Below are 15,774 nucleotides of genomic sequence, written 5' to 3'. Positions count from 1 at the left end.
TTCTTTTTTTCGGTCTGATTTTTTTTTTTTTTTGTGGGGGGTAGGGGGGTGTTTAGACCCGCGTAATTTCGCAATCATTTTTCAGTCACCGTTGTCGATGTCCAGGCGTGTGTGACCACGTTGTCAAAGACTGGGCGATTTTTGTTCATACAAGCTGGATCTCCGCGAGGTTTAATTTAACCCCATGCGGCTCATCAGGTTTCTTTCCCCGAAAAAAGTACCTTTCTGGAGAGCCTGCCGTCATCTCGGTACTGCTCTCCATTGCGGGACCGAAAAGGTACGATGCAATGTATGCAAAGTGACTGTAGCCTTTCAGGATGTTACTGAGGTTAAATCAAAGTCCCGGGACGGTAAGAGCAAAAACCTGGTAGCCGTCCAAGAACAAAATCGTTATTTTCAATTGAGTCGAGGTTTGGGGTTTTTGTTGTTTGTTTTTTTCTTCTTTTTTTTTTTCCCCTCCCCCCTCCTTTATTCTTCTTCTTTCCTAGCATAGCTGGAAAGTGTCTTTGTTCTTTGTAAATTAGTGGGGTCTTTAACACGTTCTCGTCGCAATTGATTGTTGGGACTATATATATATAGCAAAAATGACAGCGCTTAGCAAAAGAAATGCAGTAACCTGGGTTTGGATGACCGGTGACTGGTGTCCCAGCGAGCTTTTTTTTTTTTTTTTTTTTTTAACTTCCGTGATTTCAGAACTGTGGCCATGAGCAGGGGGTGTAATTTCATAAATGTCCCCCATGGCAGCCTAGCCGCCTCTGGCCGGAGAGGAGCTGCCAGGCACCGGGACCGTGGGCATGGGGACATCACTTCTCCCTTCTGCAAACGTTAAGTTTCTCGCTCCTTTTCGTTCCCCAGTCCAAAGATTTCTCTGATGATAACCAAATATCTGTGTAATGGCTCGCTTTTGTGCCAGGCTCAGCATCCTGCTCATCCCCTCGATGCCAGCTTTCTCAGCTTCCCATTTTCGAGCACCCCTTCCCGCAGAGATGTCCCCACGCTCGTATTTTTGTGTCCCTTGTCCCTCTCCCGCCCCAGTGACGCTGAGGCGGGGTTTCGTCTCTTGTCAAACTTGGCACAAACGTGGGTGTAAATTCAGGTATTTGAGCTCTACAGACGACTATGTTATCTTTCTATTTGGCGTAATTAAATTATGGGATTTAAAATCTCGTCGTAAAAATACCAAATGCAAATACTCGGCACCATGGGTGTCTGGTGGTACTTTTATTTCTCTTGGCACATCAGGAATTATTTAACATGTAGAAAAAAGTGAAGGATCACATCTTTTTAGCAGAAGGTCAAACGGTGCAATTAAGCAAAGAAGTTCAGAGAGTTGGGAAAAGTTAGAATGCCGCTATTAAAAAAAAAAAAAAAAAAATCGAAAAAGCAGCAACAACTGTTTAGGGTTTCCTCCCCTCCCACACCTCCCTCCAAATGCGACCTTTTGGAGTTGAGTTAGCTGCTGATTCTGGGTTATTTACTCGTTCGGGGAGTCGAGCTGCTGAGGTACCCGATTCTGGTCTCGGGGCAGTTCCTCAGTGAGATGGTGGTGGAGCCAAGGGCCGGGGAGTCCTGGAAGTGCAGCCGTCCTTACCATCACCTCTTGGTCAGGCGAAGCGAGGCGAAGAGCAGCTGCCAGCCTGCTGCAGATCTGGTTCCCAGGCTAGTTTTGGTTTCCGGGGAAAAGAGTGGCTGCCGTAAAATGCTCAAATTGCTCGGATGGAAACTTTCCGGTGTGTTGGAACGACAATGACACCGCTTCGAAACGTAACTTTTGACTCCTCAGAAAGCCTTCAGGACCTGGTGAATGTGAATGACAGTCATTTCCATACCACTCCGCTGAAACTGAAACGTGTGTTCTTGGGGGAGTTTTAGACTTTACTTTTCCATCACCTCTGGAGAGTGGGGGAGTCCTTTATCACCGCCTGTCCTACCATCCATGCTACGGGGCGCCTTGTCCATTTCCCGCCGGTTTCCCAGTGGGGTCTCCCTGCCGCCAGGATTCATTTTCCCCGCTCCCCCTTGCCGCCTTTGGCTGGCCTGTGCAGGACAGAGGGATAGCTTACACCGGTCGCTGCACCGCCACCACCACCCGCTGCCACCTGCCCTGCTCGCCCCGGCCGGGGACCGTGGCTCTGCAGCTACTTCCAAATGATTAATGTTTTGTTATTCTTTTTCCCCCCTAAATAGTTTTTGGTTTTTATTGCTTTTGTTTCTCTGCACCAGCCTCTTACCTTTTCTCGCAGACACTCGAGCCAGTGAAGGAAGTGGGCGTGCAGGCAGCTGCGGCAGCCCGGAGATGTCACCTTTCTCCTCTGTACGCTGCCGTTAACACGCTGGCAGTGTTGGTGATCCGGCTCCAGCTGCTGCTGCTACTGCTGGTCAGTATTTACCACCAGACAGTAGTTCATCTCCCGCGTTCAGCTTATTGGTTTTATTTCCGGGAAGAAAACGCAAAAAAAAAAAAAAAAAAAAAAAAAAAAAGAAAAAAAAAAGAAAAAAAAAGAAAGTATCTTCGGCCATTTTCTGCAAACTTGACACCTCGAGCTGCTGGTTTGTCCGTGCTCGGACTTTTTTGGGGAGCTGAAGCGTTGCTGATCTTTTCCTGAGCACAGTAACTGCAAACACCACAGCAAAGTAGCTTGTAGGTCCCATCGGCAGAGCCACCGGCTCCTTTTCCAGTGCTTATCTCTCTACTAGTGACCATGTGCTATCCTGGGGCACAATTAAAGCTTCCCGTGGCCCTGGAACAGTCACCGAGGGCTGCACTCGCTAAGTTCCTTTGCTCCGTGCCGCCTGGCCGGTACACGAGGGACAAGCCCCCTAGGGCACCCGGGGGACAGGTGGGATGGGTACCCGCGGAGGAGCTGTGGCAGTGCCAGGACAGTTCTGGAACTCTGTTGGGACAGTTCACGACAGTTCATTGGGAAAGTCTGGGACAGTCTGTGACTGTGATCGGGCAGTGCTGGGACAGCTGGGGCGATGCTCGGACAGTCGGGTAGAGTATTGGAGAAGTTGCGATAGTGCTGGGACATCCTAGAACGGTGCTGGGACAAAGCTGGGTCAGACTGGAACTGCCCTGGCACCGTTCGAGACAGTGCTGGAGCATCTGGGGCAGTGCTGGTACAGTCTGCAACTGCCCTGGGACAGTCTGGCACAGTCTGGGACAGGGCTGGAATAGTGCTGGAACAGTTAGGACGGTGCTGGTACCTCCTGGGACGGTGCCGGGACAGCGGGAGCAGTCCGTGCTGCCAGAGGGCAGCGCCGGGAGGCGCCGGGTCGGGCGGAGGCCGAGCCGGGCAGGACATGCGGGGAGGAGGGAGCTGCCTGTGGCCCCGCCGCCACTCCGGGGCCGGGCCGCCGAGGGGCCGAGCCTCGGCCTCGGTTTGTGCCGCTCACAGCGGAGACCGCCCCGGGACACCCGCGGCTCGGCCCCGGCCCGGCTCGGCCTCTCTGCAGCCGCGGCGAGGGGTCCGTACGGGGAAGGGGTGGCCTGCAGAGCCGGCCCCGAGCTCTCCGCTCAGCTCGCCCAAGGCTCCTCACAGTTGGCCACCGCCTCCCCCCCGGTCTCTTCGGTAACTCGGGGCTGCCGAGATGCGGCATTCAAAGTGTCCGCATTCCGCATCTCTGCCCTGTTAAAACAGATAGTGAGCCCAAAGCTCGAAAAGGCTGTTGATAACATCCATCTCTTCTGGCTCCTGTACAGCTGCACCAATACACCTTGTGGTTTCCCCCCTCGTTAGATTTTTCTCTGGCCTCCCCTCTTGGAGACCCCGAGCAGCCGCCCCTACCGCGGGCCGCCCGTGCGGGTCACCCGGGGCTATTCCCCGCCAGTGCGGTGGAGCCCTTCCACCGACACTCCTCTATTGAAATTGCAAATGATCCGCCCTCTCAAAAGCTAGTGGCTCTGAAAAGATGTCTTCGTCATTACTTTTTCTTAGAGATGTAAAATGCAGGGGGTTTTTTTTGGCCATAATAATTTAGTGGACCAAATTCATTAAAGAGGTTTGCATTCTACAATCCCGTGGGACCATTTTAATCGATGATGAAATATTATTTGACTTGGCAGTGTAACAGTGGGGATTTGACTCATCAAGATGTAAATTAAGAGTAAACAGAGAAAAAATGTTTCCCTGCATACACCTGAATGTATATTTCCTCCTTTTAATAGATAAATTAATATTACTTCTCAGTCATAAATTAGTGTTACAGAATGAACTGAAAGAAGAGTAACCAAAATGATTAGTGTTTTAAATGGCTAATGTATGGAGAAACTTTCAGTATCTCTAATCTATATCTGCATAGATAGTAATGAAAGTATTTGGGTGATGAAATGTGTGTGCTTGTGGCTTTGGAGATTTGCAATGTGCAAATGTAATAGTACTGCTCCTGCTGAAGTGCTCACTCACACTAGCAATGCTCAGTGCTTCAGGACGATGCTAAGTGCTGGTCTAGAATTGAAACTAGTTTTGAATAGGTGCTTCAAGGTATGCAAACTCCAGAGAGAAATGAGATTTCAGCAGCTTCACGTCTGGCCTATTGTATTACCAGACTCTACATGGTTTAATGTGCAACTGTGTATTTATCACTCTTCTGAGAGTCCAGATTTTCTCATGTATTTCACAGCAAACTGAAGCACTTGATTAGGAAGTATGTATCTTACCTTAGAGGCCAGATCCCTGATCTGTCAATATCTAGCTAAAGGTAAAAATGTTATATGAAAAAGAAGTCTTGTCAATATAAAATGGTTTTCAGAAAGTATTTGCTAATCAAAAGCTAGTTACATAATTTTGGTAAATACAGCTTGACTTTTTTTTTTTTTTTAACAGGTCAAGTGAGTGGCTCAGCAATGTGTAACACTACAAAAACTGTAAGTTAACACAATCAACACAATGGTTTACACACAACCATTTCTGGTACACTTTGGCTGTCTGTAATACAGATCTCAGAAAACAGACCAGCAATACCTAGTTCACTTCCCAGAAGTATATTTAGTTCAGAAACTTTAGCAAACTTTTCCACATGAGACTTTTATTCACCCGAGAACATCTTGAGTTGTTTGGTGCTTGGGTAGCGCAGATGGGACCATAGGCCTGGATCCCCAAAGGTCATCTGGGGTCCTTAGGCATCTGACTCCTATTTAAATACTTTTTGATGGGCAGTAGGAGGTAAGTATCTGAATAGCTTTAGATTTTGAGCCTCATTTTTTTTTTCTTAGACTTTACCTCAGAGATCTCTCATTGCACCTGTACATGTACACTTGCTAGGAAATAACCCTGGACATGAATATTCTACTTCTAATGAACAGATTTCATCTCTTCTGCTCTAGTGGCCTGCACTGCACTGTTGGAGAACTGAGCTCCATTTTATAATTGGCAGGAGGTGAGAATATTTAATCAGTAAATCTCTTTGCTTTTGAGAACAGGAGAGAAGCAAAGTCTACTGAAAAGGAGGCTCAAAGGTTAATTCCATACGTCTTAATTTGGAAGGAAAAAAGAGAAATCGCAGAAACAGTGGAAGAAAGTATGGAGAGAAAGTGAAAAAAAATTCAGTGCAAGGGCACAGCAAGAATGAGAAAAGGGAGGCATATGTTTGAGATATCCAGGGACATATATAAATCAATATATAGCTAGACAACTTACATAATGTTCTCAAAACTTGTGTTATAAATACAAGAATAGAGAGAATCATAGTTGGGGAATATTCTCCTGAATATGGGTAGGTGAAGCTTAATAGAAGCTAGTTCCAACTGCAGTAGAACCATTCAGTGCCACTCTGAAGGACTTATCTGAGAGCAGTTATTATGTCTTTATAACAATAATTTTGAGGAATAAATGAATTTTCATTTTTGTAATTAAAATAGATGATTTTATTATATCCTTTCATTTATTTCTAAATTTGGATGACAACTGCAGGAACAGGTATAGTACATAACATATGTCTGACTGATTGGCCTATCTCCATATCCCAGCTGCTTGCCCTACCTCATGCCAAGTTTGAGTGAAGTAATGGGTCTTATGTGGTCTCCCAAAGCTCAACAGATTGTGGGTCAGTCAAGGGATTCCTATCAGGCATGAAGGATGCACAGGAGCCTTCCCATAACAATGAATTCTAGCCCAGAAACTCTCACTAAGGAACTGTAATTCACAGTACTCTGCCTGAATGTGTTTTATCATGAAGAAGGCATTTACATGGAGATGGTTTAAAATATATGGGTTATTGATATCACATGGTTATGCACACTAATTGTATTGGCTGGATGAAGAAACAAGACAGGGCTAATTAGCAAAATTTATTTTTTTAACACTAGCCCTGAATGTTGTCCTGCCCAGGATCATTGCCCTCTCAGAGCTCTCTAGAACACATACATGCACTTTCCACCTTACTGTGAAAGTCATCTACTGGGAAAGTTTGTGATTGTCTCTACTCCTTCCTTTTGGAGCCCTAGGTCTCTGAGGAAGGAAAATAAGCATGTCATATGAAAACCCCCTAAAGTTTGTGCTTGATATTTTAACTTCCCTTTGCAAGGCAGCTGCTGCTTTTGCACGTGTGGGAATCTGGTGAGCTGTACAATCTTAGGCTGAGGATTTCTATTCACTAGGGATTAGCTGAACTGTTTTCCTAAATCAGTCACCAGATCTGGATTCCAAATTAACAAAGTGGTGCTGAGCAATAATGTAGACTGTAGGTAGCAGCTGTGCAAATTTATTCACTGAAGGCATTATAAAAGCAGGCTGTCTAACTGCCTTAGCTTTAGTGCAGTGAACTCTGAGCAGTAGCAGACTTACTGAATTTATAACGAGTAAAAAGCTCAGGTTCATTCAGCTCCAAGGATGTTGAATGAGAAATGCTGGTCTTTGCACAATTACGCTAAACACAACTGTTCACAACGAAAAGTTTAGAAGATGCAGAATGATTGCATCCTAGAAAATAGAGGTGAAAGGGACCCCAGAGATCATTGAACCTCTGCCTATGCACTGATGATCTGCTACCCTTTGTCTTTTCCACTTGTCTAGCCTGTTCCTAAAGATATCCACGGATGGAGATTTCACACAGTCCTCATGCAATCTATGCCAGTGTTTAACCACCTCTCATGCTGGAAGTGTTTTCTTGGCGCGTCTTCTGTAGTCATCTGCAGACTAAACTGTGCCAGTCCTTTTGCCTTTTCTTCACTGGTGTGCTGGGGTTTTTTTTACCTCTCACAATTCTTCTCTTTCTCTTTTCTGAACTCTGTCCAATTTCTCTTTTGCTGTATCTCAAATCAGGCTCACTATTCCATCTAGGACCTTGCCACAGTTCAAGACTCCCAGGGCTATCTTACTCTTTACTATCCCACTGTGGGGTTTACTCTTTTAAGTTTGCCACCTATTTTTAAGACTATTTCTCCTACTTGTCAAGATAATATGAATTTCAGTCCTATTTTCCAATGAGCTGGCAGTCTCTATGGGATTATCTGCAGTAATGAATAAGTGCATTTTATCTTCCTTCATTCAGGTTGTTAATGGAAATATTGAGAAACCCCAAATTTAGCATGGGTTCCTGAAGAATTCCACTCTATATACACTTCCATTTCAATAACTAACCGCTGATAAATGCTTCTAGTGAATGATTTCCCTGCCAGTTTGTACTCGTCCTATATCAGTTTCCTTTAAACTGTGTTTCTATGTCTGAGGTAGAAGAATAATACATGTCAGTGTCAAAACCAGTCCAGATATGACACCTCCTGCTTCTCCCATCTGTTATCCTGCCACAGAAGGAAACTAGATTCCACCTAGTCTTATCCAGAAAATGCCATATAGGCTTAATTCAAGTCTTCATGAGGCCTGGAGCACCAGTTCCCAGACTGTGGCCTCAGGTGAAAGCTGGGCCTTTCAGGGATGCACCAACCTGCTTGAAATGAGACTGTAGAAGTGGGGCTCACAGGCTGAAGTACATCTGCCAGGGTTACTGTGGTGTCACAGTCTCAGCAGAGGGACTGCTAGGGCAATCTGATGTGAGACAATGCCCTTGAGCATTTTCCATCTGTCTTTTCTACAGGTGAGCATGGTGTCTTAAAACGCCAGTGTTCAAGCATACAAATGCTGTTTGTAGCAGAATAGTTGGATCATTGGAACACACCAAAAAACCCACCAACATTGAAATATGACTTTCATTCAGATATGAAATGAAAATGCACAGAAGATGACCTGCAGAGGAGAAGGGGAGATACAGCTTGGAGCCAGAGATCTGAAACCTGCAGTCGTTAACTTGATCGTCATTAGGGGGGCATGCCAAGATCAAATAAATATTAGGGAAAACTTGATACACATTAATGTAGTTTACAGTGTGTACCATGTCACATTACACTTCATTACGGTCAGCAGAGAGAAGTAGGTACTTTGAATGTATAACTCATCTAGTCTGTTTTAGAGAGGACACACACCCATAAATACCCAATTGTGCAGAGCATGATCTGACAGGTAAGATGTAGACATATGTATTTTATGTGTCTAATGTTAAGTTCTGCAGGGTTTTTTTTTGTTTTCTTTGTGCTGGGTGAATAACAAATCACTTCTGTTCTCTCAATTCCTACGGAAAGAGGGGCAATATCTCCACATTTGGAATGTGCCATTAGTTTGAATTTTAGGAAAGCTTGATAGCAACAGGACACTATTTAAATATAGAATATATAAATGATCTGATTGTAAAACTGAATTCTTCTTGTCAGCTTGATGGATCATTTCTTTCATAGCTGCCATCATTCCTCTGGTTGCCTCATTAAGAACTGCAGATTTAGATCAAGTCTCTTCTGGCTGAAAAATTCTTAAGAAAGAGGATGGCTTCATGGCTCACATTAGAGAGTTCTTTTTAAGAAACTGCCACTGTGTTTTCTATGAGACATGGAAGTTAATTAATTTCTAATGCAGATTTACTGAATAGTAATAAGCACCTGTGCAGATACTTAGAGTGTAAATCAAATATATAGTTCACTTCGTTTGGTTGATTCAGATTAGTTTTCTCAAAGTGCCTTGTCCAGACGAATATTGAGTGTGTCTTTGATCTGCTAACAGAGATAAAAAAAAAAATAAACTGCCAGTGCTACATTATCTGTGGATCTGGGTGGCAATTGTCCCTGGTGGAATTCTAGAGGACAGTGCCTCTTCCAGAGCCACTGGCTTCTACATTGCTGCTTGAGGGGTTATAGAAGCAAAATAATGGCATTGGAATTTTATTGTAATCTGATAGATCTGGTGACTTTTTTAATATATAGGGTCACAATATTAGAAGTTGGTAGCATGTTTTCTACTTTTTTAAGCTTGGCATATAAATGACCAAAATGCTGAACAGCAGTTTTTAAGAGGGTTTTGTTAAGGCACAGAGAAGAGACATATGTATCAATGGATACATTTTATGTATCCATTTACATCTGCATGCAGAGTAAGAGACACCATTTCTGAGTGAATTTCCCCTGGTGTTCTGTGATGCAAATAAGATTGTCTGTCCTGAAACTGAACTGGGAAATTCAATTCAATTGTAAAATTTGGTAAAAACTCCTAAGAAACAGATAACTCCTAAGAAATAGATAACAATGATATTAGTTTCAGGAATGAAGAAGCAGGAAGGAAGTTCTTTTAAGTTTGTGGCAGGTGAAGCTTGCTTTAAATGCTTGGCTTTAAAATGCTAATTGCCATGTTCATACTTCTCCCCTCAAACATCACTTTGTTGGAAGGCACTGTATTATTGCTGTAGAACCTCACAGAAGTGGCGGGTGTATGCTTGGACTATTTAGAACAAATGACAAAGTAATTGTATGACAAAGTTGTAGTGAACATATGCATACAATTCATACATACATACAAAATTGTATGACAAATTGTAATGACAAAGTAATGACCCTATCCCTTTAGCCCTAGGGATAAGGTCAGTAAAGTATAATGCCAGAAAATTACCTTAACTCAGTGCAAATGGACTGCATGTTTCTGAGAAGGCATAGGGTATTAACAGTTATGTTAGAGGATTATGAAATTGCAGTTTTCATGGTGACCCCTCCAACCCATCTCTTTTGACAAAGTCAAAGAGTGAGGTCATATTTCTGGGTCTGTGACAATATATTTTAAAGGGAAGTTTACTTCTGAAGAAAATGAAAGTGATGTTTGCATATGACAGTCTTCATAGTTTTCTTTGGTGTCTTTGTTTCAGGCATTTTACAGGGAACTTAAAAAGGTGCAAAAGTACTGCACGACATTGCATGCTCAGCTTTATATCTGCTACATAATATGTTTATTGTGCTATGTAATTGATGTGGCTGTAAATGTGAGTGTGATTTTTTAGACATAGCACTGATGAAATTGCTCAGTTTGTATTTAAAGATTCAACAATAATGTAGTTATGCACTTCTTTAAATTTGCAAGGGTTACACCAAAACCCCTGCCCCGACAAATAGGAAGACTAGTGACAGAAGACATTGAGAAGGTTCAGTTACTCCTCTACTTTTTTTTTTTGGCTCAGTTTCCAATGGTAATGTTCATTTCCACATCTCTCTAAACCCTGAACTTCAAGATAGGGACTGGGGCAGCAAAGTCCCTCCCTCTATTAAGAGAAGAGTGGGTTCCTAACCACCTGAGGAACTGAACACAAGCTTGTGGGACCTGATGAGGTGCATCCCACAGTCCTGAGAAAATTGATTGATGTAGTTGCCAAACTGCTTTCCATCATTCTTGAACAGTTACGGCAATCATGTGAGGTCACCAGTGACTGGAAAAAGGAAACATCACCCCCATTTTTAAAGTGGTAAAAAGAAGGATGCTGGCAGTTACCAACCAGTTCTGGACTCCCCAGTACAGGACAAGACCCACTGGAGTGGGTCCAGAGGAGGGTCACGAAAAAGATCAGAGGGGTGGAAAACCTCTGCTATGAGGAAGGAGTGAGAGAGTTGGGGTTGCTCAGTCTGGAGAAGAGAAGGCTCTGGATAGACCTTATTTTGGCCTTCCAGTACAGAAAGAGAACTTCAAAGAAACAGAGGGACTATAGTGACAAGGAAAAAGGGCAGTGGTTTTAAACTGACAGAGGACAGGTTGAGATTAGACATAAAGAAGAAATTTTTTACAAAAGGTGGTGAGATATTGGCACAGGTTTCCCTTAGAAGCTGTGGATGCACTATCATTGGAAGTGTTCAAGGTCATGTTGCATGGGGCCTTTGAGCAACTTAATCTAGTAAAAGAAGCCCCTGCTCATGACAGAGAGATTGGACTAGATGGTCTTTGGAGATCCTTTCCAGTCCAAACTATTGTATGATTTTATGTGGATGTTTAAAAGCGGCTTTTTTTTTTTTTTGTCTGAAGAATAGGTCAATATTACTGGCTGGTGTGATTTAAAAGAAGCAGAAAAGATAGAGTGTTCTAATCCTGGATTTGACACAGTGCTGCAGTCAAAGACAAGTCTCTAAAGTGACTTGTTACCACAGAATTACAGAAAGCAGTGCTAGAGGTCATCTACTCCTTCCTTCTGATCAAGACACATTAAATATCCTATGCTCTCTGGAACAGATATTTGGCTAACCTGCTTTATAAGACCTCCAGGGATAGAGATTCCAGAACCTCTCAAGGTAGTTAAATCCAGTGTTTAATAATTTTAGAAAACTGTCTTTTTAGGCTTGTGTAAATTACACATACAAACCTGATCTGCAACCTGAGTCTCTTTTGCTATACGTTAAGCCCATTGCTACCTTTTCTGGATCTTGATTTGAAAATGATTGAGGATAACTTATTTTTCTTGACCTCCAGCCATTCTTGTAGATTTACTTTTATTTTCCACCTTTCCTCATGCATTCCTAGGTGCAGTATAACCTGGTACAAACAGAATGAAGGATGGCTTCATATGGCCTGTCAGATGTACATCCCATCATATTATGACTGTTTCGTTTTTTATAGCCAATTGACACTGTTGATTATTGTTCAGTTGATTAATTTTTTTTCCCCAGAATTGCTCCTTAGCCTAATATAATCACTAAGCTAGTCTGGAATCTCACCTATCTGTCAGTGAGAGCTGTGAGGCCTGGTAGAGATGTTAGATGTTTACCTTTTGGGTAACTCTAGATGTCCACACTTGAGTGTCTAAGTGCCCTTTGTAGCCATATAATCATACATCACAGAATCATTAAGGTTGGGAAAGACCTGCAAGATCACGTCCAACATTAGATCTAATATCACTATGCCCACTAAACCATATCATAAAGTGCCACTTGCAGTCATTTTTTGAGCACTTCCAGGGATGGTGACTCCTCTACTTCTCTGGGCAGCCTGGTGCAATGCTTAACCTGTCTTTCAGTGAAGAAGTCTTTCCTAATAGCTGACCTTAACCTCCCCTGAGGTAGTTAGACTAGTCAATAGAGTCAGTGGAGCTTAGAGACAGTTTATCTCACTCTTATTTAGAAATCTACATTTGGTCAGCTGAACAGATCATTCATTTTACCCTTTAACTAATGTTAATTCAGTGTAAACACATCAAAGGAAGACTTTAGGTCTACTCTAGCTTGCAAGACATTATAACAAAACATCATAAAGCTCTCTTAGAAAGACATTATAGCAATTTTATAGCTTGAGCAGTAGGAACTGGAAGTAGGAGCCCCAATTATGCCTTTGTTTCTCTTCTCTTTGTTCACATGGAACAGCTCTGCCTCTCACCTGCCTACTCCTAGTTTTTAATCATGAAAATATTATAGAGGAATCTTGTTATAGACCAAGATTAAAAGCTGATTTTTTTCTTTGAGTCTGTTAAATCACAGAATGTACACTTTTTCTACAAAGACTCTATGCAAAGGTGAAAACCAGCCCCAAACTTGACAAATCTTTCCTACTTTGTTCCTTGGCAAAGTCGTAGATCACTCCTAGTGTTTGCTTGGATATATTAATTAGGGATAGTTTTTTATTACTGTAATTCGTAGTTACTATATGTTTTTGTCATAGGCGTTTTTCTGTGTTTCTTGGCAAATAAATAAAATAGTAGTGGATATATGTGCAATTTCCTTTAATGGTCAACATTATGAAATTCTAAAGCTTTAAGCCATATGTGAAAGATGTATGACATGATGGATATAATCTATGTTTCCCTCTTGAGAAACAGGCCACATTCCTCTCAAATATGCAGTTTGACATTCTTTATGAATGCTCAAAGAAGACTTGGGAGTCAAAATTTTAGTCTTTGTGATGTGTAAGACTACAATGATAAAATCGCCTCTTAGGTGCATTTGCGCCATAAGGCTCCAACGTTTTCCTCTTCTGAAATGCAGATGTCTGAGGTGTGTTTCTTCTAATCTAATTGTAGATGTCCAGCATGAATGTTTGCATCTAAGCACATCACCTTAGGAGAGGAGTGGGTACTTCTGGGGAATTATTCATCTTACCTATTTTTGACATTTCCTTTTTGGTGGGAAGAGCCACGTTAAAAGTGTCTATTTCTGTCTTCTTGTGTCCTGTTAATGAGAGGGCTGAGGCCACTCACTGCCATCAGCTGCACTCCAGACCAATGTTTCCAGAAGGCCCACAGAGAAAGGGGGGGTCGTCTCTGGGCTAGGCTTTGAATCACCCTCACTGACACCAAACACTGAGGCAGTGCATTACAGCTGGCAGTGGAGTTGAAATCTCAGAAGCAAAAGAATAACTAATTTTCGTTTCTAGATTTTCAGTATCTTCTCAGTCATTGATAAAACTCTCATCTTCAAAGAACACAATGACTCAATATTTGGGACACTTTTATAACTACATCTTCCTCTTTGGCCCTGATGGTATTGATATTCTTGGATGACATCCCTGGACTAGATTCACTCTAGAAGTGCAAACAAACCCACATTTTCAAGGAGAAAGTGTTCTCTTTGTCTTTTCATTTGGCCACAGGAAGTATTTTTCATCATAGGTTGTAGTGGAGAACTAGAATCCAGCCAATCTCTCTGGTGCCTTTGTTGTCAGGAAAAAATGATCTATCAAAGCCTGTTTAGTGGGAACTTTAGCCAGACACTTATGAGTGCTGATTCTTTGTTATTTTCTCGTTATGTGGTTCCTAAGTTTCTAAAGGTCATGACATACATTTTCTACCAATAAGAAAAAAATCCCTCCTCATGAGATTTAAGTATGTTGCTTTTATCTTTAATGGAGCCATGTTTGAGCGTCTGTCATCATGTTCACTAAATCATCTGTCAATGAAATCCACATTTTTAGTAGCCATTACCTCAGCTCGGGGATAAATGACGTTCTAGCTTTCATGTTTAATCCTCCATATTATTTTCAGGTGGATAGGGTAACACTGAGGCCACATCTTAAATTTATTCTAAAGGTGGTTTCAAATTTCTTATTAATCGGTATATCTACTTACCAATATTTTTTCCCATGACCTAGATCACCAGCAGAAGGATCAAAATGTTGATCCTTTGTGAGCACACTGCCATAGGCAGACAAAGCTCTTCTACAAACCCGTGATGTTCTTTGGTCTTAAACAGCCTTTGTTGTTCAGGATCAAATCTAAGAAAATGTAGCATCAACTTCAGGCTCATTCACAGTGAGTTAGCAGACTTCATCAGAGGCACATTTGATGCTGTCAGACCCACCAACCCATCCCAAGGCAGGTACAACTAGAGCACAAGACACTGCCACAGCCTGTGCTGGCAGAGTTGCAGAAGCTGAGGGCTGTAGAGACATCGTGCAGTCACTGATACTCATATTTACAAAATGTTACCTGTGCTGGTAGCCCAAAGGCTTGAGGGACACCAGTTCTTCAGTCTTTGTAACAATGACTGGCTTTCATTTACTGGCCACAGCATTCCCAATGAAACACCCAGAAAGAGATTCGCAGGTGCCAGAATTTGAAGGAAGAAGAGGGGTTGCTTCTGTCACCGTTCTTCGATGCATTCTTTGTACATAGCTCCCACAGCTGGCCCTTCTGTTCCAGGGCAGGAAGGCTTGTCATGTGCACTGAGAGCTGACATGGTGATATCTGTTTATGTGCTTGTGGGATGGAGAGCAGAGCTGAGCAGGTAATGCAGACACCTCGCTGGGGCACAAAACAACATTAGAAACATTTCAATTCTTATGCAGAAGAGATTTCCATTTAGAGTGGGTCTTAAAGCACCCTGAAGTATCATAGCTACTACAAGGTTAGTGATGCTCTGTATTATTCCTTAGAAAACACTTGATGGGAAACACTGTGCTGTATCTTCGCCAGGTATTCTCATTGTTATTATTACAAGCAGCAAACAATGTATGTTTGCTAATATTATTACTATGACTTTTTTCATAGGAATTGGACTTTGTTAGAAATCAGAAGCAGGATTTGTTCTGTGTACTGATAAATTATTAATCGCAGTAATACATTGCAAGATTACATGCCAACCCACAGAAATCCTTCAGAGTTGTTATTTTAAACCTGTGTCAATGAACAGTTTATTCTGAAGCATTTCAAATGTGTATGCATTATATATATATACATATATATATATATAGGTAGTGACAAAGCAAGTAGTTTAATACATTTTATGGCTCCAGCCTGGAGTTCTGCATACAGGAACCTGTGTGTGGTCAAGGAGGCTTGCATACTTTTGAACTCTAAGCTGGCCTAATAAAAGATATCATACTACAGTGCTTGCTTTGTCAATCCTGTTTTGCTGGCTCAAAATGACTTGCAAGATTAATTTTCAATTTTTAACATAAAACCCAAGAAAAAGAAGTGGCTACTTACTGCAAGGAGTTGATTCCATGTTAATGACCCTGAAGGAGGCTTGTACAGAAGGTATAGATTGTTGCCAATTTG

General features: G+C 42.3%; 1 protein-coding gene across 10 annotated transcripts in view; it reads left to right on the top strand.

Moving 5' to 3' along the window:
- The window catches only part of LOC106848735 (uncharacterized), an 86,986-nt gene that overhangs the window by 56,552 nt on the left and 14,660 nt on the right, over window positions 1-15,774 (top strand). For 6 of the 10 annotated variants that reach the window (XR_015801431.1, XR_015801433.1, XR_015801437.1 and 3 more), the window contains one exon: window positions 4,827-4,867. Coding sequence is in view for 1 of the 10 variants with exons in the window: in XM_088159664.1 (XP_088015790.1) it covers window positions 4,827-4,854 (28 nt within the window). In the remaining 9 variants the exon portion in view is untranslated. Of the gene's footprint in view, window positions 1-4,826; window positions 4,868-8,034; window positions 15,002-15,774 lie in introns of all 10 variants that reach the window. The other 4 variants (XR_015801434.1, XR_015801436.1, XR_015801432.1 and 1 more) reach the window with 2 other exon arrangements.

Source organism: Sturnus vulgaris, chromosome 2, assembly GCF_052056855.1.
Source record: "Sturnus vulgaris isolate bStuVul1 chromosome 2, bStuVul1.hap1, whole genome shotgun sequence".
NCBI classification, from domain to species: Eukaryota; Metazoa; Chordata; class Aves; order Passeriformes; family Sturnidae; genus Sturnus; species Sturnus vulgaris.
This window is presented reverse-complemented; position numbering and strand designations above follow the sequence as displayed.